The 24,578-nt window shown below is 40.7% G+C and overlaps 4 protein-coding genes and 1 long non-coding RNA gene across 5 annotated transcripts; 1 reads left to right on the top strand and 4 right to left on the bottom strand.

The window, feature by feature from the left end:
• Positions 1-1,795: 1,795 nt before the first annotated feature.
• On the bottom strand, positions 1,796-3,914 carry LOC125006764 (red-sensitive opsin). The gene is made up of 6 exons (XM_047583123.1): positions 3,734-3,914; positions 3,056-3,352; positions 2,771-2,939; positions 2,506-2,671; positions 2,181-2,420; positions 1,796-2,087 (listed from the first exon to the last, which is right to left on the bottom strand). The coding sequence occupies exons 1-6, from the start codon at positions 3,834-3,836 to the stop codon at positions 1,989-1,991; spliced, it is 1,074 nt and encodes a 357-aa protein (XP_047439079.1). The 5' UTR covers positions 3,837-3,914; the 3' UTR covers positions 1,796-1,988.
• A 3,503-nt stretch (positions 3,915-7,417) lies between these two features.
• Positions 7,418-10,005, top strand: LOC125006598. Its single transcript, XR_007112602.1, has 2 exons — positions 7,418-7,542; positions 8,043-10,005. It is a non-coding gene; the product is annotated as an uncharacterized LOC125006598 (long non-coding RNA).
• LOC125006596 (blue-sensitive opsin-like) lies at positions 9,888-12,312 on the bottom strand. Its single transcript, XM_047582780.1, has 5 exons — positions 11,781-12,312; positions 11,220-11,388; positions 10,894-11,059; positions 10,454-10,693; positions 9,888-10,166 (listed from the first exon to the last, which is right to left on the bottom strand). Exons 1-5 carry the CDS (start codon positions 12,157-12,159, stop codon positions 10,062-10,064), a joined length of 1,059 nt encoding a protein of 352 aa, XP_047438736.1. The 5' UTR covers positions 12,160-12,312; the 3' UTR covers positions 9,888-10,061.
• Positions 12,313-16,014: 3,702 nt separating this feature from the next.
• Positions 16,015-18,221, bottom strand: LOC125006597 (blue-sensitive opsin-like). The gene is made up of 5 exons (XM_047582781.1): positions 17,697-18,221; positions 17,444-17,612; positions 17,191-17,356; positions 16,642-16,881; positions 16,015-16,327 (listed from the first exon to the last, which is right to left on the bottom strand). Exons 1-5 carry the CDS (start codon positions 18,073-18,075, stop codon positions 16,226-16,228), a joined length of 1,056 nt encoding a protein of 351 aa, XP_047438737.1. The 5' UTR covers positions 18,076-18,221; the 3' UTR covers positions 16,015-16,225.
• Positions 18,222-18,995: 774 nt separating this feature from the next.
• Positions 18,996-20,873, bottom strand: LOC125006520 (blue-sensitive opsin-like). The gene is made up of 5 exons (XM_047582606.1): positions 20,444-20,873; positions 20,189-20,357; positions 19,934-20,099; positions 19,553-19,792; positions 18,996-19,290 (listed from the first exon to the last, which is right to left on the bottom strand). The coding sequence occupies exons 1-5, from the start codon at positions 20,820-20,822 to the stop codon at positions 19,189-19,191; spliced, it is 1,056 nt and encodes a 351-aa protein (XP_047438562.1). The 5' UTR covers positions 20,823-20,873; the 3' UTR covers positions 18,996-19,188.
• Positions 20,874-24,578: the final 3,705 nt, after the last annotated feature.

Raw genomic sequence — 24,578 nt, 5'->3', positions numbered from 1 at the left:
GGAGTCCACATCTGCCTCGCTGATCCTCAACACTGGCATGCCGTAAGGTTGTGTGCTCAGCCCTGCCCTCTTCACCCTCTTCACTCATGACTGCTCTGCCATCCGCAGCACAAACATGACTGAGAAGTTTGCGGATGACTCCACCATGGTGGGTCTGACAGTGGTGTTCCGTGAATAACTTAATCCGGTACGTCAGCAAGACCAAGGAGGTCATAGTGGATTACAGGAGGTCCAGGGAAACTGAACACGTGCCTCTCCGCATACATGGGGAGGGAGTAGGGCATGTGGACAAATTAAAGAGTTCCTGGGCATCCACATTTACTTGTCCTTGACTGGTGAATAAGCCCCAGCATCAGCTCTTCTTCCTCAGGAAGTTGAAGCGAACTGAACTCTCTACTCAGTTGCTTGCATACTTTTACAGGACCACGACTGAAAGCGTCTCAGTGTGACAATGTGGAACGGGAGCTGCACAGGACAGGAAGGACTTATCCCGGGTGGTGATGACAACACAGGGGATTGTGGGCTGCCATCTACCATATCTGGACTCAGTTTACTCAGAGATCATCATGTTCGTCTACACGAATGAAAAAAAAGAAACCACTCCGTATTTGTTAAAAAAGGTGAGGTTCCAGTCATCAAAGAATCCAGAGCCATCGTGACAGTCGGCAGAATCGTGCAAGACTTATGCTGTTTCACCTAAAAATCACATTCATGTGGACATGGCCTCAGGGGCAACTTCTTCTTCACATCCTATCCCCCTACAGAATTCTCACACATGCACTTCCAGCCACGCACACACTCACCTTTAACTTAAGCCCCTTTCACATTGAACGAAAAACCCCCGGTGGAAAGACCTGGCAATCGACCTGGGATTTTATCGGCCTGACTCGGCTCAACTTCGATGTGATTCTGGATTGATTGATTCTTGATGTTTGAAAAAAGTTCATTATTGGCACACAGGGATTATGCCCCTGACTGCAAACTACACACTCCAAGACCAAGACGAGCACGTGTGAAGAAATAAAATTTACACTTTGAAGAGCAAGTGGTTTACATGTGTCTGAACCTTTTGTGACAGTGGTGTGTGCTTTTACCTCAAGACAAAGTCCATGAAGCAGTGAACGATGCACAAGTGTCTACCACAGATTATAGTGACTTTCCAGCCTGGATTAAATCTCACTATCTAAAAATGTTAAATCCAGTTTGTAAGTTATAGATTGAGGATCAGTAATAATAGGTTGACTGATAGAAATAAAGAACTGAAAAATGGTGGTGATTATAACCCGACCACAATTTTTTTTTTGTTTTTTCAGCATACACTCTCACACACCTCCCACACATGGAGCAATGTGACAATTATTTTGTTCACCTAGTAGTTTAAAATTCAATATACGCTCTATCTTTAGCTCTTCAACATTTTTTGACTGTGTGTTGTTGTGTTGTATGCTGCTGTTGCTAAAGATCAAGCCGTTAGATCAAAGAAGTTGAGTATCTCTTACTTGTCAAATTGGCTTTCAGAAAAAATTACATTTGATGTAGTGTTCTAAACAAAGACGAATGGGTTGTCAGGCTTTAAAATATATTCCAGATATATTCCAGACTAATATCGGCCTCTCTGTCTCCAGCAGACACTTATTAAATTTGGATAACATACAATAAGATAATAAAGTCAATAACTAATCTTGGACTCTTGGATGTTTCTAAATGCTTAAATTAACACCACTGTTAAGGAAAATGTTCAAGTCTATCAAACAATCTCTGCACCGGCAGTCATAATAATCACCAAAAGAGAAAATATGCTCAATATTTTTTTAATGCATTTGAAAAACAAGACTCGTGATATAATGATTCATTCATTGTATATGTATTTTTTGTATTTTTTCCATTTGCCAGACAGCTATAATCACTAACAAAAAAGAAAGAAATCAAACAATAAATATATGCTGTACAAATCAAAATATTTTTTCCAACATTGAGAACATGGTGGTTTATGCGGGAGCCACGGAGGAGACCTCTGTCTTTGATGTGGATACCTCAGAGCCATCATCCACTTCTTTGCCAAAGAGCTGCATGATGCATGTGCGGAACTGAACGAGAAAGGACAGAAAAAAGGTAAAGTTAGGAATGCATTTGACGAGGTAAGATGATCAACGTGATAATTAGACAGTGGCTCCGCCCACCTGTCGGTTCATGAAGACATAGATAACTGGGTTGTAAATGGTGGCACTCTTTGCGAAGTATGCAGGCATGGCAGCAGCCAGAGGATGGAAGGCATAGCCGGGGTTAGCCGCAGCAAAGCAGGCGAAAAAGGTGTAAGGACCCCAGCAGACACAGTAAGCTACGATCATGACAACGACCATTCTGGATACTTCTTTCTCAGCCTTCTGGGTCGACTCGGATTCTTTCTGCTGCATGGCAACCTGTGGTCGACAAATCAAGGAGGTCAGATTTGGCCATGCTGTGGTTTACTCATAAAGTTTCAAACTTGAAAGTAAGGTGACTTACAGCACGGATGGCCAACCACACTGCAAGGTAGCACAGGATGATGATAGCCAGGGGAATAAGGCAGCATGTAATCATGAGAACAATCATATAGGACTGGACTCCGGGATCTTCACTTCCACTGAATACATCAGGTCCACAGGAAGTCTTCAGTCCATGAGGCCAGTACCTGAAATATGAAAATGTTTGGTGATCATATTTTCATTTATGAATTCAACTCACTCTTTACCTATGAAGCATGTTTGTGAAATATAAAACGACAGATTACCTGCTCCATCCAAAGATGGGAGGAGCACACCAAACTGCTGACCAGACCCAGGAGAACACAATTCCACCTGTGGCCCATTTGGCATCGAACTTGATGTTGCCAAAAGGTTTGCACACAACGATCCATCTCTCCCAGGAGATGATAGTCAGGGACCAAAGAGCAGTAATTCCTATGTAAAGAAGAACAATACAAAGTTAATTTAGCTTTTTACCCACAAATCATCTACATCCAGAGATTTAGTTTCACATAAATTAAACTGAAAAAAAATTAAAAAAAAACACCTACCACAAACTGAGACAGTGTAGCCCTCAAACACGCACATTGGATGTCCCAGAATGAAATAGCCAAAAAACTGGTTGCAAACACTGATGGTGCTGGCAAAAACTGTCTCTCCAAGATCGGCGATAGCGAGATTGACCAAGATCCAATTCAGAGGGTGACGGAGCTTCTTGAACTTTGCTGTGGCCACCAACACAAGACCATTGGTGAAGACTGATAGAATGACGACAATACACATCCAGAGCGTAGAAAGATTGTAAACCCATCGTGGAGCAATGTGGTAATTGGGACCCTCAAAGGGATCTGGGGAAAAGCAAATTATATTCATTTAGGCAGAGTAAGGCACTGTTAACTACCGAACAATATGAGCTGAACTGCATTCGCAGGCTCTGCAAAATATCGCATTACTCCATGCAAATTATATTACCAGTATCAAAAAGGTTTTTCCTTTGAATTTTACACTACCCATTAACAATTTGTCCTTGAAATAGTTTTCAAATACAATCAAAGAAAGTTCATAAATTTCAGCCTCACTGATTTGGTATCGAGTTCTAATCAACAGCTCAAACCACAAACAAATCCTACTTTTGTTTTTTGTTCTTGTAGCTCTTTACCTTTACTTACAGTCACTCATATAGTATTGTATACATTCCTGATTCAAAAAATAAAATGGTAAAACTGTACCTTTGGTGTAGTTGCTGTTTGTGTAAGTAAAGGCAGAGCCTCTTGTTGTATCTTCCTGGTGCCGCCTGGCAGCATATACTTGATTCCCCCACTCTTCTGCCATCCTAGTATTTGAAGGAGGTCCTCAGTTGTCTGGCTTTCTTGTTACTTGGAGCCTCCTTGGGTGACTGGTTTGCACACATTTGACTCCATCTTTTATACTCATTCTGCAGGGGCCTCTGATAGGATTAGTTCACAATTAAATTACAGCCACTTGGCAAGCAACAAACCTACTTGGACCTGTAATTAAAGCTATCAGATAACAAGATTAAAACACAAAACGGCAGAATAATCTTGCCTGAAAGCGGATTTATGTCCACTTGTTTTAAAATGAGGATTAGCTGCACGACCGTTAACTAACACATTAATGTAAAATTTGCATTTTCTTTCACTGAGGTCTTTGATAGCCAGTGTTGTCTTAAATCTATACCAGTGTAGAAATGCTTATGCTTATCTTTGTCGAGCATTCAAGCACAACAAATGTTTACTTTGTTACTGGATGCAGAAAAGAGCGATTTTAAATCTGAAAACAGTGCAGCCATTAGAAGATATCAAGATATCAAGTTAATTTGGGAATTAAAAGAAACTCTTGAAAGAGAATTGTGCACAGAAGCTTAATTTCATATCGTGGCGCTAATCGGCATACGTGCGTATCCTAGTTAGCATAAGAGGACAGCCCAGTTCCAAAATAGCTTTAGCGGACAAGCGGAGAGCCACTGCACTCTAATAGTGTCACCTGCACAAGTAGACATGTGATAGAAGTAAGACACCTCTAATCCCTCCGGAAAGACAGTTCACTTTAGAACATGGTATTTTTCGCCACTCCCTTGAGCCTGAAGCTCACGTCACAGTCTTATTGAAAGGGCAAAGTACCAAGTGTGACACATCCTGATTTAGCGGACGTGAGAGATCCAAACGGAAAAACACTTACGGATGGATGGGACAGTTAATGGAATTGGTTTGTCCTATTTAACTAAATGAATGCCCTGCAGCACGACCTAAACTCAGAGGAGTAAAACAAAAAAGAATACATTCAGGTGTAATTAATACAAATGTCAAAAACTTAACTTAGATATCACCTATGCAGGTGTACACTTTTAATCAAGGTTTAAACACAGAAAAACACATTCCAGATCACAAATATATGCAGAGGAAGGCGTTAATGGTGTAAGGTACCGTGTGATACACCCTAGTATTTGAAGGAGGTCTGTTACAGTGTGTTGAGCCTAAAGGGAACATAAGAAACAGTTAATTAATCAGAAATTCAGCCAGTACATGCTACAATTATAGCATGTACTGGCAGGTAATATATTAATGGATCTGTGAGGACGATCTTGATGATGTGAGATAGTTACTGGAGTCAATAAAGGACTGGTTGTTGTTGTTGTTTGTTATATCTAAGTCATAATTCATTTGGTTATGAGGATAATCAGATAGTCAAATATTTCCGTATTAAGCTGGATATATATATATATTAAAGGAAATAAAGATAGAATGGTTGTGAATTTTATCCTGAAGACATATCTTTGCGAAACAACACTGAGCGACAGCTGTTCCCAACAGGATAGTGTGTCTTTGCGGATTAGGGAATTTGCTGCCTGCTGTTTATTTAATTACTGACTTAACGGGCTATGCCCTGTTAATTTGCTTAGCTAGCCTTTTGGACCTTGTTTTACTTGGCAGCACCCATTGCTTTCCAGTAAAATTAAAACACAGCATATTAAGTCTGCATTAACATGAATTTATTAGCACCGAGAAGACGCTATCTGCTGCTGTTACATCAAATTAGCTTCATCACGTAACGTTACATAATTAAAACAAACCCCTTCATTTCAGAAACAAAATGCATACCATTATATAGACCCCACATGTGGACGTAACTCTGTGTATGTGTTAAAGCTACACCTATACCAGCTTCAGTATCATTTTGTCACACATCACCAATATTAGGTTTCATGCAGCTGGTATAAGTGTACAGATATCAAAAGCGAACAGGGCATTAACGAAGGGAGCTATGAAGAAAAAGCGTCAGTCGACCAGACAACACTGAGCAAGAAGCTGGACAATATTCTGAACTGTCTTTGGTTGTTATTTAGAGATTCAGAAAATGAATAGCTACAAGACATAAGCCAAACTCAATTCTGGCTGTCGGCCTTGATGTTTCGCAGAGTTTGCAAAGTTATCACTCATATTTGGTCATAAGCCCAGCCAATCCACATCCATAAAAGAAAATACAAGTTACTGTGTTTAAATTCAGCCAACTCCCTTTCCCCCTGTGAAAGTAGTCGTGCCCTTTATCCAAGTGAATGTCAGTGTTCATTTTAGGCCCAGAAATGATCTACTTCTTTTAGGTATTTGCATGTTCAGGATAGTTTGTTCAAATTCAAAGACCAGACATTTCCTGATACATTGCAAGCAGATGAATTTGTATAAACTTTAAGCCACAGCTGCTAAGCCAGCAACAACCAGAAACGTGTTATTTATCGTCATTCAATATATACACCAGCAGTGTGCCATCAACTGGAATAACATGTCACTGCCTCCCAACACCAGCTATACAGAAACTGGAAAAAAATACAATCAAATAAGCATTAGCATGTAGCGTTAGCATATAAATGAAAATTGTGCTAGCTTAAACTCCTATGTTGAGTGCCAAATATGAAACTGTTAGCTAGATAAAACTAGCATAAGTTTAGCTCAAACCCAATGTTGGGTTTTCTAGCTATTGTGTATGTTGCAGGTTCATGCTATGATAGCTACACAACTCATTTCAGCTATTATTAGCTACATCTGCTAATGGTGGCCAACACATAAGGCTAACTCAAAGCACAAAAAGTCTTATTTTCATTCAGGTTAAGACAACAGCCTTGCAGGAGCATATCCCTGGAGTTAATACTGAGTTAAACCTTCTAGAGCCATCGACCTTCACACTCCACTACACTTACAGCAAATAAAATGTACCAGCAGCACTGTCACTACCCTCAGAAACAATGACTCTAGCTATCCCAAAACAACAATAATGACATTTTTTCAGGTAAAATTAATGAACAGTTGCCAGAGGTTTCAGGAAGCAGGTGTTAAATAAATACCGTTAGCCTTCTGACAGTGAAAATGCTTTTTCATAAATGTATTGTAGTTGGAAAATTCTGACATTTCTAGTGTGCGCCGATGTTTCTGACTCAGGTAAAGTCCACAATGTGTTTTCAGGCTATATGTAGCGTAATTATTAAGTCTGAAAAATTATTTATCTGGAAAGATAAAGACTGTGATGCATTTGATGTGATATTTGATTGTGGGTCACTTATCTCTCACAACCATTGTAAGATTGCTCCCAAGAGGTAACCAGAGCACTGGTTAATTACTTGATAAAGGATCGGTGTTCTTGCTTAACGATAGCAAGTATATTTTAGCAGTTTCTCCCTTCTTAGTGGCAACCATCAGAGCAGTTTGACCTAGTAAAATGCAGGTGAAGACTTTTAACATCCCAGACAACCAAAGCAGATTATACGGACAACCAAGGTTCCGCCTCAAAAGAGATTAACACAGAGTAATTACTTTTGGCATGCCCGCTCCGTAACACTTTAATCTCTCCGGAATGACAGTTCACTTTAGGAGAAACCTAAGTGTAATTAAAGCTGCTTAATGCTGTGATTGTGTGTTTTTTATCACGGCCACTTCTTGCATTGCATTGGAAGCTCGCTCACAGATTTCCACGTGGGATCTGGACTTCACATCAAGAAGAGGATAGGACTCACAAACTGAGAGAATGTGTAAACTTTTCTTCTATTTTTCACTATTTCCAAACATGTGTTCATGTCAATAATGGTGTTTTTCAAATGTGTGAAGTTAAGTAGGACAAGTTTTTGAGGTCTCGGTTAATGTAAATTTACAGATCATCCAAGAAGTGGAGTGGATCAAAGATATTTTTTTAAGCCTCTCTTGTGTCGTGCTATGATGTATCGAGGGTAGGTCTGGAATTCCGCTAGTTCTGAACTATTCGTGTTTGGTAAAAGTTCACTACTAGCAGGACTCGGATTTGCTCCCGACTTCCGACGGGGATCTCAGTAACCGCCATGACCAGGGATGAAGGTCTGGTTCTTTCATTCTCTGTCCAGCAGGTGGTCTGCAAATACATACACTGGTGTGATGTGAACTCAATACACCTTTGCCGTTCATATGGTCTTGTGTTCACTTCACATCAGGTAATATAATCCTAATTTGCTTGCGGTCTGTAATTGAATGACCAGAATCTTCTTGTGCCCTGCGATAGACTGGCGACCTGTCCAGGGTGCACCCAGCGTCTCGCCCGATGACAGCTGGGATGGGCTTCAGCAACACCCCCCGCGACACTCTACAGGACAAGCGTTTACAGAACACGAATCTTCTTGTTTTCCTTTGTTTTTGTCCTGCAGCACGGGTAAGATACAACGGATGAAATGTCTGATTTATTGTATGTATGTATTGTATGTAACTGTATTTATGTCATTCTGTGCATGTAACAGCTGCTTTAGAAAATGACTTCTTAAAATTTGACTTTGCTACTACCTAAATAAGTAAGGCATGCCCCCTTTTTTTTCTATTGTGTGGGTCTTGTTGATGCAGTCACAGGACTTTGTGCAGCCGGCTACACAGATATGTGACAGTCAATCCTATTAAGCTAACCCTCTTTAATCTTTTGTATTGTAACACTGGAAAGGATGAACTACGCTGGTGGACATTTGATAGCTGTACAGTAACATTTGTGCAGTTTTTTTCTTGTCCCTTTGCCTAGATATGTGTTTTTGAGTCACATGCTGAAGAGTCCTCGAGAGTCTTTGTGAATGTGTAGATGTGTCACTGACTCTAAAGCACTTTCAGTACCAACAAGTAGAAGGACACTATATAAAAAAAATAAGATCATATTTCCACTGACCATTGTTTTCCCACTAAATGACACGACTTCTACATAAAAGTGTCTGCAGTGCTGTGTTGTCTACTGTCAACAATGTACATACTGTTTGTAATCTGTATATTATATACTGTATATCATGTATTCCTACTGTCAATAGTGCAGAATCAGAATTGTGCAGGATCATGCATGCTTAATTCTCAACTATCTATCTAAACGTTTTACACAATGTCAGTCATGTATATATTGTCCATATTCTGTAAATATACTGTAAAAAAAAAAAAAAAATCTGTTAACCCTGCACATTCTGTACATAACAACTCTACACACTTCTGTATAGAAACTGTAGGACAAGTTCTGTCATCTCAGCATAGATCTGCACTTGCTGTAAATAATGCTTTCTTTGCCCATCTGGTTAGATGCTAACTGTGTTTAATTGTTTGTATACCTGTACTCTGCCCAGTGACACTGAAATAGATTCTAATCTAATCTGCGGTGACAGTGTAAAGGCGAAGGCGCACCTTCTAGCGCCATCTGCTGGCCCCGCGCTGAACACGTCTGCTTTAATTGACTGCATTCGCAAATTATCGCTTTGATTTGCGCGAAGCTGTAGAGTTATACATACTTTTAACAAACTGAAAATAGCGAAAACAAATATTTTAAAATTCTTTCCACTGTCAGAGTATCAACCGTTAAGTCTGTCTGTGTTTGCCTCAATTTTGGATTTCATGCATGTATGTGCTTAAAACACAAAATTGCCGCGGATCCTTTTTGAAGCTGTTGAAGTTTTGAAAATTGAAAATGTCTTGGACATACATTTAGCATTTTGAAGAAACTCCAAGACAATGAATCTGTATATGTGGGTGTCCCATTTACCCATTTAAGTAAATCCTATTAAATTCGCAAGCCCGATTATTTTATAAACTCATCCCGGATGGCTGCCCACGGTGTTCGTCCACGTACTCAGTAACTGTTCCTCAGGCAAGTGTGAAGCTGTTTATTGGATATCTTTTGCACTACAGCATGTATGTACATATGTGTATTTACAGGAAAAAGTATATTTTCGTGAGTCTTGACACGTTTCTAATACTACTACCAAAATGCGGTTCCAGTGACGTGAATCTTTATTCTTTGAAAAGAAAAATATTGAAGGACTAAGAACACAAGATTAAATGAAATGCATTTGTTTCATGTTCACTGTCCCATGCAGACACAAACAGTCGCCTCTTGCCTGGAATCATTTATTTGTTTCTCCATATTTGCAGTTTAATAATTTTTTTTTAAAACATTTTTTCTTTGCATAAAACTCTTTATCTGTAAGTATAATAAAAACAATATTTCATCATCTGTATTTCATCAGTATAATCAGCGTTGTTTCCGTCAAAATTAAGGGTGAAAAGCCTAAGCAGGTCCGACTTTAGAGACTTCCGTGACTGACTGAGTTGTTGATGAATCCTCATCGTCGCCTCCACTCATCCCCAACATCTTCCTTATGCATGAGCGGAACTGAAAGAGGAAACGATCATGACCACATTGGTAGGTGAACCCCTCAAATTAGGACGGAAAATGCACAAGTGACTGTAACTGCGAGTGTGGTATCTGTAAACCAGATACTCCAATTCAAATCCAAATTGTATTTTCTGAAAGCCACCATGAGAGGGCAGCAATGGCCTTGTCAATCAATGATTTGTTACTTGTTTGTCACAGATTTAGAAGTGCTTCGGTTAATTAGCATCGCAGAGTCAATCTCCTGCTTGTAAACAGGCATTTAATTCATTTAGAAATTGGCCCACCTGCTTATTGAGGAGGATGTAGATGATTGGGTTGTAGACTGTGGAGGCCTTTGAGACACAGGAGGGTATGGTTGCCAGTCTCAGGTCGAACGGCTGCCCGCGGTTGTTGACAATCCAAAGAGCAAAGGTGGCATAAGGCAGGTAGCACACCAGGAAGCCCAGCACCATGACGACCACCATCCTGGTCACTTCCCTCTCTGCCTTCTGGGTGGAGGCTGACTCAGCTTGAGCCTTCGCTGCCTGTTGACATAGAGAGACGGTCGGACTTGGTGTTAACATTAAACTTATTCAAGTTTTAAACCTTCAAACTTTTTTCTTGGGCCCTTCCTTTATAGGATTCATCTTGCCTGTATTTACTCATATCCATCAATTTTCGAAAAACAATAAAATGCGCAGAGTCATTGCCCCAAAATATGTTTGTGACGGCACGCAGTGAATACCGATTTCAGCATTAAAAGCAGCTGTGAGTAGCAGAAGACGATGGTAGAGAAAGGGACAGCGAAGCAGAAGCCGAAGAGAAACATCACATAAGATTCTGTGTTGAATTTGTTGCCTGTGGTGTACCAGTCCGGTCCACAGGAGCACTGCATACCCTCTGGGATGTACCTGTGGAGAACGACAACGGGTCACTACTCTACATCTCATCGTTTAACGTAGAGGAAACTGGACTGGGGTGAAATATATTGCTCACTATCCCTAGACAAGAGAGTTGAGGCTGCTAGTTTTAGCAGAAAATAAATGTCCATTAGAGTAAGTATGTACTAACCTACTCCATCCCACCAGAGGAGGAAGAGCAGCGGCCAAAGCAAAAACCCAAGTTATTGCACAGCAGGCTATGGCATGTTGGGACTTGAAGGCAAAGTTCCCGAGCGGTTTGCAAACCACCAGCCATCTCTCAAATGCTATCACGGCAAGAGACCATAGGCTCACCATGCCTGGAACAAGACAAATGCAATAGTAAAACACTGCACCGCAGTTCCCTTCCACCTTAGGTTAGTGCATATTTGCAATAGAGGTTTAAATATCAGCATAAACTAAACTGCAGCCGTTGGCTTCCATTTAATCGCATTTGGCCAAGTTATAAATTAGTCGCCACTCTTGGACACTAACTCACTACCTATATTTTGTAAATAAATCAGCATTCATTAAACCATTGTGTGGAAGAAATAGTCTGTTTATATACTGTTAGTAGTAATATTAAGCTTTTCTTTTTTGCACTTAAAAATAAGATTCAAGAGCAGGCTTGCAGTTTTTACATAAGCATAATAAAGATATATTAAAGTCTCTCTGATAGACCTGTAGATTACCAAACAATTATCGTCCTTACCACCAAGAGTTGCTGTAAATCCTTCAATCTTGCACCCCAGCGGACCAAGAATCATGTATCTGAAGGCAAAGCAGTAGAAGCAGGTGAAGGAGCCCACAGCGGCGACAAGAAGGTTCGCCACGGCCAAGTTCACCAGGATGTAGTTCAGATGAGACCGCAGCTTCTTGTTTTGAACAGTACATGCAATAGTGAGGACGTTAATGAATGTGCCAGCCGCAAACAAGAAAAACATAAATGCTGACATTGAATAAAAGAGCCCCCGGCTCCCTAAATGGTCCTGGGGAACCAGGAACGGACTGAGGCTTGTTATGTTGTTGGTGTCCAGAGGGACAGGGATGTAGAAATCCTCCTGAAACTCCACTTCACGATTACCCCTCATTTTTCTCTGGTTGCGTCAAAACAAATATATAAGCACTGTCTAAAAAGTCATTAAATGATGCAATTTACCAAGACTGCAAATAAGTTGCGCCTAACTTTACACTGGACTAACAGCTTTCATGGTTTTTGACCGACTGACTCGAACGGAAGTTTGCATCTCTCTGATGGAGTTAAAGCTGCATTTATAGGAACTTTGGATATTACTCGTGGCTCAGCTTAATTGGCTCAAGGACGGGATTTACGGCTTTCCCATAACAACGTGAGTCAACCCTGAATTAGTTCAGAGATTAGTATGTAAATACCAGATCTGACAAGGATTATCTAGTACCATCCCATGTTAGCAGCCTGTGTTTGTGAAGCGCATAATCTGAACATCAGGAATGTCCAGGTCAGTGTTATACATGCATTCTCTGTAATCAAGGTTGTGCTGGTTTACTTTACGTCTCTTGCTAATGCACCGACAGCCTGCATACATAAATAACCCCTTGACACCAGCGAGCTGACCGTCCCTCTAGTGCCACCATCAGGGCAAACTTTCAAATTAGAATGAATGCATTTTGTAAAGTTTTCATCCTAATCTTCTCAAATTTACTGACAACATTAACGACCGCAAGAGTATGGACCCCGGTGTTTTTGGGGACGATATGGCCTTTCCCTCTAGTGCCACCATCAGCTCAAACTTTCACTTTTAGACTTGCACATTCCAAATTATCCAGAACTTATGTTTGCATGAACTATGTCCTTGTGGGGATACCCCGCCCTCCACAGCGCAGGAAATATCAGTTCTACTTCTGCAGGTGTGAGTTCAGTAGGTCACACATACACTTCATGCCCATGGTGCAGGAAAGTTTGCATGAGGATATTGTTTTACCCCCCTTCATCATGTCATGTTAGCACCAAAAATGGAAAATGATTCTCTCTGCTCACTTCAACGACAAGGCAGACGCGATGCATTCAAAAAATATCATCATGATAATTTTATGCTTGACCAGTTGTCCCCATCAAATTAGGAAAAGTCATAGATATGAAAAAAAAAGAGTAGACTTTCAGGTTTAATTCAAGTGGATAAACAAAAATAAAATATCCTATGAGACCTTAAGAAATAGCAACCATTTTAGACTTGGACTAACTTTATTGTCATTTTGTATGCACAGGGTGTATACAGAACGAAATTTCGTTGCATACGGCTCAGGACAATGTAATAAAATTACAATAAGATAACAATAAAAAGAAGATAAAAAGTCATGTAGATGTATAGGATGACATGTATCATGGTGCAAAAATATGTTTAAAAATGTTTAACAGTGCAAAATATTGGTGCAGAAAATGACAGTAAAAAAAAGAAAGTATCTTCAGTTATGTACATGCACAGTGTTGAGCAGAGTCCAAGTGGCAAGAGTTTAAGTCCAGTTAAGAGTTCAGCAGTTCAACAGTTCAACAGTCTGATGTCAAGGGGGGAAAGCTGTTGCAGAACTGGTTGACCTGCATCGGATGCTGCGGAATCTCTTTCCAGAGGGCAGCAGGGAGAACAGTCCATGGTGGGGGTGTGAGGGGACAAATTAACTCTCCTCATTGCATCTCATCTTCTACCGCTTAATCCTCACTAGGGTCGCAGGGGTTGCTGGAGCCTATCCCAGCTGACATCGGGCGAGAGGTGGGGCACACCCTGGACAGGTCACCAGTCTATCGCAGTACTCGTGCTCACTTTCACACCTAGGGCCAATTTAGAGTAACAATTAGAGGTGGGAGGAAGCCAGAGTACCCAGAGAAAACACACGTGAACACATGCAAACTCCACCCAGAAAGGCCGAAGGCGGACTCAAACCTGGAAAACTTTTTATCAAACCGCCATCACTGCACTGAAATCCCCTTTTCCCAACCTATGTACCACCCGCTTATACACACACACAAATGCTTTAGGAACAACTAAAAAAAAAAAACATGAAAAACAGCACAAGGTGTTGACGTGCCTCCAAATTCACTAGATCCCAAATTGATCAAGTATCTGTGGGATGATCCACAGAGGCCCCCCTCCTTCCCCCACTAACAACATCCTGTAGCCAGACACCACAGGACACCCTCAGAAGACCCATGTCCATTCTCTGATGAGTCAGAAGTGTTTTGGAGGCACAAGGGAGAACTACCCAATATTAGGAAGGTGGTCATAATGTTGTGCCTGAACAGTGGATCAATGAAATTATCAACTTGCTTCTTGTTCGTCTCCTCTTCTCCTTCCCTGCGTCTTTCTCCCATGTTTTCCGTCTCTCTACCCAGACTGCCTAAAGCAGACGGCTTAGCCCCGTATGAGCTGAGTTTAAACGTTTCTTTCAGTTAAAATGGAAATTTTTCTTGCCACCTTTCCTTCGGTGTTTGCTCTGGGTTCTGTAAAAGTCACTAACACTAAGGTTTTTCATTTTAGTAGTTTACCCAAATAAATTCAGTCTCCAGTTATATAATATACAGTGTATATGTGGGCAAAATCCAGACTCTCAGCTTTTATTTGTGGGAATTCACATCCACATTCTAAGAAAAACGCACCAGAAAACGAGTACATGAGTAAAGGAACAATAAAAAATAAACCTAATAAAAACAATAAAAAGAAGATCAAAAGTAAAATAAAATATGATAAAAAATTAAAAATTAGTAAAGTGTCACCTCACTACTGGGTACTAAAAACCTTTCTAAATAGAAGAGTTTTAAGTTTAGATTTAAAAAGGCCCAGTCAGTAATAAGACGCACGTCAGTGTGGAGCTTATTCCACAGCCTTCGCTGGATAAACTGAGAACGTTCGATCTCCCCAGTATTTCAGCTTTGACCTGATCTCTTCAAGCAAAAGCTGGTTAGACACAAACAGTTATCATCTCGGATAAATAAGATAGGCCATAAGCCGTTAAGCTGAAAAAGCTTGCTGTGATGAGCTGAAAAAAACACTACATGTTTAAAATCAATTATAAAATGGATTTGAAGCCAATGGAGTGAATACTTTAATTTCATGACACTGTCAATAATCACTCCCAAATTTCGTGCAGTTTGACTGGAGGCTGGAGGCATGACAGCAAATCTAGCTGAGAGAGACGCTGCATTCTGTCTTGTCCTCATTTAATTTTTTTTTAAATTATGTTCCTTTATTATACACAGTCCCCTATTTTCGGGTTTTCCCATTTATAACCGGGGAAATTAATTATTAATAGAACGTTCAGTTTTAAGACTTTGTCTTTGCAGGTAATGAAGTCTGTGTGAAGTCTGAAACCCATGGATATGACTAAAGAATGAGTTTTCTCCTCGCCATGGGTCTTTCTGCATTTCCCTTTGTCTTCAGCAGATGACCCGCTGCTTGATCAGGTTGAGATCTACTGGATTGTTGCAGAATATTTCAGTTTCACACCCTGTTTTCACGTCATGTTTTAGGTCATTGTTTGAGATGAGTAAACTTCATCGAGCCCCCTCTGTATTCTTTCACCCCGAGGATGCCCATGTGTCACGCTGTACATGCCTCCACTGAGTTTTACTGTGTTCATGTTGTGTGCTTCAGATACTTTTCTGACTCAGACTGATTTCAAAGTTTTTTGTGTCCAGTCTATGATGTCCTCGTACTGGTCTTTCACAACATTTTAGATGTTTTTGGTCTCATCCAGCCCATCTATCCTTGAAGTCTGTGGTAGTGTATTCTTTGCTAAACACATGAATAAAAAAAAAGAACATGTGGCCTCAACTGAAATGAATTAAAACAAACTCATACAGGGACCAAATAATATCATAAAGATAAGCTTGCTGTCACCACAGCTTTTGTACCACCATTTTTTTTGTCAGTGCGAACACATGGCATACAAAAACCTTAAGGAAAATGTAGACTGGATTCAGCAGATTTATTTATTTTGCAACTTGAAAAATACACAGACTATTTTTTTTACATTTTATTTTTTTTCAGGTTATATATATATATATGTATATATATATATATCCTCTTTTTGAAATTGCAACACATTTCATATGATAAAGCGCATGCACATTTATTGTTATTTACAATCTTCAAACCAGTTGTAGCATAGAAAGTGTACATGTGCATCCTAAGCAGGCCCAACTTTGGAGACTTCGGTTACTGATTGTGTTGTTGAGGTTTCCTCCTCGCCGGTGCCCATCCCCAGCATCGCCAGCATGCACGAACGGAACTGGAAAGGAAACAAAATATCACTGAATGTTAGTTACACTGAATTTGTATGACAGTTAATCATTAACAAACAAACAAAAAAAAAATCAGTCTCTCTCATGCCTGGCATCTAGCTGCTTATGATTATGTGTATCCCTCACTTATCTTTATCAGCACACACACTGTTAAGTAATGCACACAGAAAAATGAAGTGTTGAAAATGTAATTTGAGATTGAGCTGCCAAGGGTTGGTGGGACCTTATATTGCTTAATGCACACACCACAGCAACAAAGTGAATCCTTTACAGAAGGCTTAAAAGGGACTTTTCAACTGACTTGTTTATTAAAGACAACGTAGATGATTGGGTTGTAGACTGTGGAGGCCTTGGAGAAGCAGGCGGGTATGGTTGCCATTCTCAAGTCGAAAGGTTGCCCGCGGTTGTTGACAACCCAAAGAGCAAACGACGCGTAAGGCATCCAGCACACCAGGAAGCCCAGCACCATGACGACCACCATCCTGGTCACTTCCCTCTCTGCCTTCTGGGTGGAGGCTGACTCAGCTTGAGCCTTCGCTGCCTGTTAAAGGACGGAGGTTCAGGTCAAAAACATGCCAGTATAGTTATATGTATAGTTAATAGCTTTAATGTTAGAAATCCTGCTTGTTAGAGCCATGTCTTTACCAATGCCACAGTATTGCAGCCATTATAAATACAGACTCACAGGATGAGCTAAGTCATTTCGCAGAAGCAGGTGAGGTGACAGACTGACAGACTGCTGCAGTTTTAATTTGATGCGAGCTAATATGAGATGCACTCAACTATACAGTTCAACAAAGCTGATGAAATGAAGCTTTGCATTAAAAGTTACTTTTTCATTTTGTCTCACCATTTTCAGTGTAATGAGGAGCTGTGAGTAGCAGAAGACGATGGTGGCGAAGGGAACAGCAAAGCAGAAGGCGAAGAGGAACATCACATAAGATTCATTGTTGTATTTGTTGTCTGTGGTGTACCAGTCTGGTCCACAGGAGCACTGCAGGCCCTCTGGGATGTACCTTCAGAGGTAATCAGAAGCACTCTGAGCAGACTTGTCAGCCTTGCCTTAGCAGCTGTGATCAAGTGTGTGACTTCTATTTACTTACCTGCTCCATCCGACCAGCGGAGGAACTGAGGCAATCAGTGCAAACACCCAGGTGAATCCACAACATGCTAAAGCATGATCCGGCTTGAAAGCAAAGTTGCCAAGTGGCTTGCAGATGACCAGCCATCTTTCAAAAGCTACCACAGCTAGAGACCACAGGCTAACCATGCCTGGAATGACAGACCTTCGTAAGTATAAATGATCTTTTCAATTCTGCCCATCTAATTGATATCTGAGTACAGCTTAAACCTTACCTCCGAGTGTTGCCACAAAACCTTCAATCTTGCATGCAAGTGGGCCAAAGATGAAATATCTTGAAGCAAAGGAGCAGCAGGCGGTGAAGGAGCCCACACAGGCCACAAGAAGGTTCGCCATGGCCAAGTTCACCAGGATGTAGTTGAGGTGGGATCGAAGCTTCTTGAATTTCATGGTGCATGCAATGGTGAGGGCGTTAATCCCAGTTCCAACCACAAATAGGAACAACATGAATATCGCCATGCCATAGAAGATGCCCGAACTCCCCAAGTGGTCCTGGGGAACCAGGAAGGGGCTAAGTGCTGTGATATTGTTAGTGTCCAAAGCGATTGGTATCCAGAAGTCTTCTGGCAGCTCCATCCCACGAGTGGCCTTCATTTTATTTTGGTTGTAGAAGTATTTTCCTCACTGATGTCGAAGCCCAAACTGTGTGCCGCAAATGCTGTGTTAAAAGTCACACTGAGTGCTACAGTGTCACAAACTTTGCTCTCTCTCCCTCTCTCTCTCCTGCTCCTGTTGAGTATTGATGTTTATAAAGGGCCCCAGAAGAACTCTTATCCCCATTATCAAGTTAGTCTTTAATTGATTAATTTATTGGGTTTCATTAAATAATTAAGTCATTTAGTGCTTGTTGTGTGCCATTATAGCCACAACTGAGGACAAGCCCAGGACAGTTCCAGCTCCTGTATCATTCAAAATAGTACTGCATTCTTAATAATTTTATTATTTGAGAGACACAGGGTGCACATTTGGTGATGCCATGGTTTAGACTTTACTAATTGCGGCTGAGGGAAATTAATGATGAAAGCTATGGGCGGCCTCACCATAGTGGCCTCATAATACAAATTTCAAGATTAAGTCCTCTGTTGAACACTGGCCAACATGTGACCCTTGACCAACATCTGAAATAAGAAGCACACACAAGCATGCATGTCCTTGCACAACTGTGTTCAGAGATCACCCGTGTCGTATCTGGATATCAATACCTGCTCAAACAGGTTAATCCCACTTTCTTAAGGAAGAGCTCAGCAGGTCTTTCCAGCTAATCGGGTTCCCAATAACATTATGTCTGATAATCTCACTCAAAGCGGAGGGTAATCCACTGTTCTGATTTAACTCAAGCTTTGTGTTACCTCTTTGGCACTGAGCCCCCTTCGCTCAACTTAAAGGCTGACGCTCGCAGCGGAGTCACAGTTGGTGCTCAGATATCAATTAGACGGGCAGAATTGAAAAGATCAGTAAAGTATCAGTTCATCAGCTTGTCAAACAGAAACATTAAAACAATATTGAACACCTTGGTCTGAACATGATTTTATTTCTTTTTTTTTTTTTAAATTTGCTTTGCAAAAGAAATGTGTAAATCATTCCATACGTGCAATAACTATGAAATCTATTGCCCAACACATCATCATGTGCACATATTTACAATACACAAATTCTCAGTCAGCTGTTTAGCAGTCGTCTGGATACACGGTAACTTGGATTTCCAGTCTAAGCAGGCGCAACTTTGGAGACTTCGGTGACCGACTGTGTGGTTGATTCTTCATCCTCACTTCCACTCATCCCCAGCATCTTCATCATGCAAGAACGGAACTGGAAGGCAGAAAATGGTTGTAATTGATCTTATCAATCAATAAGAAAAATGCCTACGTATGTTTAGTCCAAGTTTTTTTTTAGATCATCGTGTGCATTGCTTTAAGAAGACATTTACATCTAAATTGGCTTTGAGTTAATGATTAGCTTCGCATGCCTGCAGATGGTGAAGGCATGCAAGGCTTGCGATAGTCTGTACTGCTTCCCGTTAACTGCGATGGGATTTCAATGTAACAGTAATGTAAAAATGCATCCATCATACCTGTTTATTAAAGAGAACATAGATAATTGGGTTGTAGACTGTAGAGGACTTGGAAAAGATTGCCGGGATTGTAGCAAATCTCAGGTCGAAAGGCTGCCCGCGATTGTTCACAATCCAGAGGGCAAATGTGGTGTAGGGTGTCCAGCACACCAGGAAGCCCAGCACCATGACGACCACCATCCTGGTCACCTCCTTCTCTGCCTTCTGGGTTGAGGCTGACTCAGCTTGAGCCTTAGCTGCCTGTCGAGACAGAGCACCAAAGATGCCTCACACTGTGTTCTACCCTTTAGTACATACTTACAGCAGCTTCTATGTTTTCAGAGCCACCGTTTTTCATTATCAGCACTAATAAAAATTTTTCTTTTTATCATTTTGTCTCACCATTTTCAGTGTAATAAGGAGCTGTGAGTAGCAGAAGATAATGGTGGAGAGTGGAACAGCAAAGCAGAAACCGAAGAGAAACATCACATAAGATTCGTTGTTGTATTTGTTGCCTGTGGTGTACCAGTCCGGTCCACAGGAGCACTGCAGGCCCTCTGGGATGTACCTGGAGAAATGATCGCAAGCACACTGAGCATCCACAGTAACTTTGGATCCGGGCCACTGCAACTGTATGTCTGCGTGTTTGGTACCGACCTGCTCCATCCAAACAGCGGAGGAGCTGAGGCAATCAGTGCAAACACCCAGGTGAATCCGCAGCATGCTAAAGCATGATCCGGCTTGAAAATAAAGTTGCCAAGTGGCTTGCAGATGACCAGCCATCTTTCAAAAGCTACCACAGCTAGAGACCACAGGCTTACCATACCTGGAACGACAGACAAATGAACCCCCTTTTTAATTATGAATCAGTCCAGGAAAAAATGAGTTTGTAACCTACAGATTAAACCTTACCTCCGAGTGTTGCCACAAAACCTTCGATCTTGCATGCTAGTGGGCCAAAGATGAAATATCTTGAAGCAAAGGAGCAGCAGGCGGTGAAGGAGCCCACACAGGCCACAAGAAGGTTCGCCATGGCCAAGTTCACCAGGATGTAGTTGAGGTGGGATCGAAGCTTCTTGTACTGAACGGTGCATGCAACGGTGAGCGCATTGATGAAAGTGCCCATAACAAAAATTAAAAACATGTACACTGCCATTATATAGTAGGTGGTTGGGTTTGCTAGATGGTCCTGGGGAACCAGGAAGGGGCTGAGAGCTGTGATGTTGTCTGTGTCCAAAGCGACAGGGATCCAAAAATCCTCTGGAAGTTCTGTGACACGGGCGTGCTTCATTTTGCCCGCGATGTGAATAGGAGTTTAGTTGTTTGTAGGCTGGTACGACACCGCGCTATGGCAGCACGAGAAAGGCCTTCGCGTAAATTTATAGGCCTCTCGGACTGAACATTTAATTAATTCAATGATTGATTAATTAATTGTTTGATTTACTCAGCAATGGGGAAGATCTTGGGAGGAGGCAATGCAACTCCTACATCAACGAATAAAAAAACAAAACCCATTAAATGGTTTATGGGGGTGGTTGATCTGTCATTTCCAGCTCATATCGCTTTCGTGAGACACTATATCAGATTAAAAGGCATGATTCCCAACACACTGACACACCCCAACCGTACCCACAAACAATGTACATGCACTGTCATAAACATGTATGTATGAGAAAACAACTTAAGTTAGACTTTCCGTGTCCAGAGGTGTGTTGGCTTCACTATGAAGAGAAGGAAGCTGTTTTAGGATCAGATAATCCAGGAAACAACGCTATTACAACTGCTAATCACAATCTGTTCTGCAGTAACCTGCTTCCTGTGGTATTAGGGTGGATGATCTCTACCTCCATTGTCGTATCGGGATTAGGAAAGGATTACCCCATGCGGCTCGTGGATCTATTCTCTGGGCAGTCTTAGCATTGTTCCACAGAATCATTGTGTCACAGTCTCACACTGAAGGTCACTTCAGCTGAGCAGGTACAAATAAATATCGGATCAGTCAGACGAGATAAGGAATATTGTTGCTGTTGTTGCTGTTATCTGCACAGTTTCTTGACACACACACACATCTCATGTGCTCAATAAAACTGATTTGCATTCCTACTTTTTTTTGCTCTGCAGTTTCCACTATACTATTTATTTAGCAACAAAGGGAATTTGTATATCCTTGCACACAGTATGTTGCAGTCAGTATCCCAAACGTACCAGCATATCCTACATGGAATCATGGTTTGTAGTATGCAAGCCAAATGGTTTTTCAAGCTGTTTTGACCCGCAAGCCAACAAACAGGTTAACTGGGTACTCTAGTGTAAATTGGGTTTAAATAATTGAATACACAAAGACTCCAGAACTCATTTACGACTGCAATGTTATTTGGTGGCACAGAGAAGAGAAGAGAAACGTTTGATTTCCGCTCAGGTTTGAGCAGCATGTGGTCCCCGATTACACTCCTGAACATATATTACACAAAAAAAAAAAAAAGTCCTATGTTAGCTGCAAAATGAACATCCAACTTTAATGGCAAAGGTAATGCTGGGGACAGGGGGACAGACTTTCAGAACAAAATCTTTCTATATGCCATTGTTTTAACGTGTCAGCAGGTTAATGAGATTGAATCTGAGTCTTCTGCGACAGCTTGAGTTCAAAAGGGATTAGTAACAGACAAAACACAGGCTTACAAGAGCATTAGGTTGTGAGTTTGTTCCTCTATTTAGTTCACATCCACTGTTAGTCACAATGACAGCCTGCACAGCTTAGAGCAAACTAGATTTGTTTGATTTAATTGATTAGACTTCTGATTGTACAACCTTATCTTGTTTGTTTTCATTTGTGACAAATCTGAAAACAGAAAATAAGTTCCAACAACTGGTTTTGCGCAAAGTAAGAACGAGATAGAAGGCTAACATGTGTGTGATGGACAACGCGTCTTCTCAGAAAACATCCCCCTGCCATAACTTTCGACCTGATGTCACTTGTGTGGTTTTACCTCATGATAGCTTCAGGCTCTCAAAGAGGATTCTTTTTGCTATTACTGCAGCTGGAAGCAGTATGGACGGTCACGGTTTAATGCTAAACGGGAGCGACATGCTGCGCTATCTCACTTTATGAAACAGTGAAGGGACACAATAGAGCAACAACGTGTGTTCCTTGATTCAATTAGTCGTTCTAATAGTGTCAGACAGTTGCTGTTACTTCTGATTAAAACAAACAAAATGAACCATACTCTCACTCACATGAAAAAAACTATATAAAATGAAAATGTCACATGACTTGACATACATCACAATTATGTGTCCTTGACTCCACCATAATTTTTGTTATGAGCCAGACTTTTGAGGTTTTCACTGTAAAAAATGCTTACTAGTGTTCCACTTAGGTTACTTGTTCCAGGAATTTTTCATCCATTTATCCAGTCATTATCGTGACGTGCGTGTTGAGTGTCTGATGTGTCTGACCGTGCGTTCCAGGACATAATCCCTGTCCCGCAAAACAAAAGCGGAGCGCGCAGACGTGTTTGTCACCGATCTTCATTTTCCTTTTCTTCACTTCTATTGAACTGGAAACATTTTGGAGCCCGCTTTACTTTTTCTAGAGGTAAAACATAAACAGTCCTGTTTTGGTTTTGTGGCAAAATTTAACACCTTTTACTGTGTCCAATCTGACATGTACATGTATGGTGACTCAGTGGACCAGTTAGCTGTAAGGAAAAGGAAACGTCTGCACATGACATGATTTTGTTCCATGTTCCTTTCTCTTCCTTACATGTAGAAAGTTTGTTTTGTGTCATGAGAAACCAAATCAATGACCCACAATTTCTAACATTAGAACTACATATTTGAGGGAACTGGATCTCATCTGTAAACGTAAATATGTTAAATATCAAGTATACATAGAAATGCTCCAAAATAAAATAGTTCGCATAATGTTAAAACATTGAACTATATGAAAAAAGAAAAACAGTGTAAGCCTTTCTTTTAATGACCATGTAAAGAGAGCTTTGCCAAACAAGAGGCTGAACTTAAGACGCCACAAAACCGATTGAATGTGCTTTATCTGCACTGTGACCCTTTTATCATCCAGTAGACGTACAATTAACTGTGGAATGCTTCATCATTAAAAGCATTAAACAACCAAATTTAAGGGCTCTGCACACTTGGTATATATTTTAACTGATGGGTGATTGGACTTCTTGTCAGGGCATTGTCTCTCTAGCTGTCTCGCACCATTTAGGGATTTAGGGTGGGACAAATGAGTCCGGTGACCTTGTATAATTCCCAGTGAAGAAATAGTTTGTTTGTTTTTGTTTATGTTTTTTTTTTTTAATTTAAGTGACAGCACACAAAGTCACATTTGAAATATGTTAGTTTAGTTTTATTTATTTCGAACACTCAAAAGAAAAGCAATGCATCAAATGCATGTACAATTGAAAAAGAAACGAAGACAGAAAATAAAAATACTTCCAATAAGTAACTTTAAGTTCGAAAAGGAGTGGGGGGAAGCAACACACTTATCTGGCCCCACCTCTTGTCAGTATTAATATGCCATTATTCGGCGTTTTCTTCCTCCTCTGTAAAATAATAATAATAGCAATAACAACAACAACAATAATAATAAAATAAGAATATTTAAAGTGCTTTACAAATCTCTTCTTCATTCCTATACCTTGTGAAAATCACCTCTTTATATCTCTTCCCAAATTGTGTAACATTTTCACTGTCCCTGATTTCCTCACCACGTGCATTCCACAACATCACCCTACAAACGGATATGTAAACGCTTTTGTGTGTTGTTCTAAAATAGCAATGTCTCAAGTTTAAATTCCCTCTGAGATTATAACCCCCCTCTCTGTCCATGAACATGTTTGGTACATTTATATATTTGTTTTCTTCCTGTCATAGTTGTGGATCAGTTCTTCATCGTAAGCTGCACAAAAAGGAAATACAATCCAAGTGTGCCATCTAATGGGCTAAAGTCACCTTGCAACAAAAGACAACTGCTTTTTCTTAACAGAATTGAATATTTGAGTGAGACAGGCAGTGGTTTATA

The sequence above is a fragment of the Mugil cephalus genome, chromosome 4 (genome assembly GCF_022458985.1).
Source record: "Mugil cephalus isolate CIBA_MC_2020 chromosome 4, CIBA_Mcephalus_1.1, whole genome shotgun sequence".
Lineage (NCBI taxonomy): Eukaryota > Metazoa > Chordata > Actinopteri > Mugiliformes > Mugilidae > Mugil > Mugil cephalus.
Note: the sequence above shows the minus strand (reverse complement) of the source record. Positions and strands in the feature narration are given on the sequence as shown.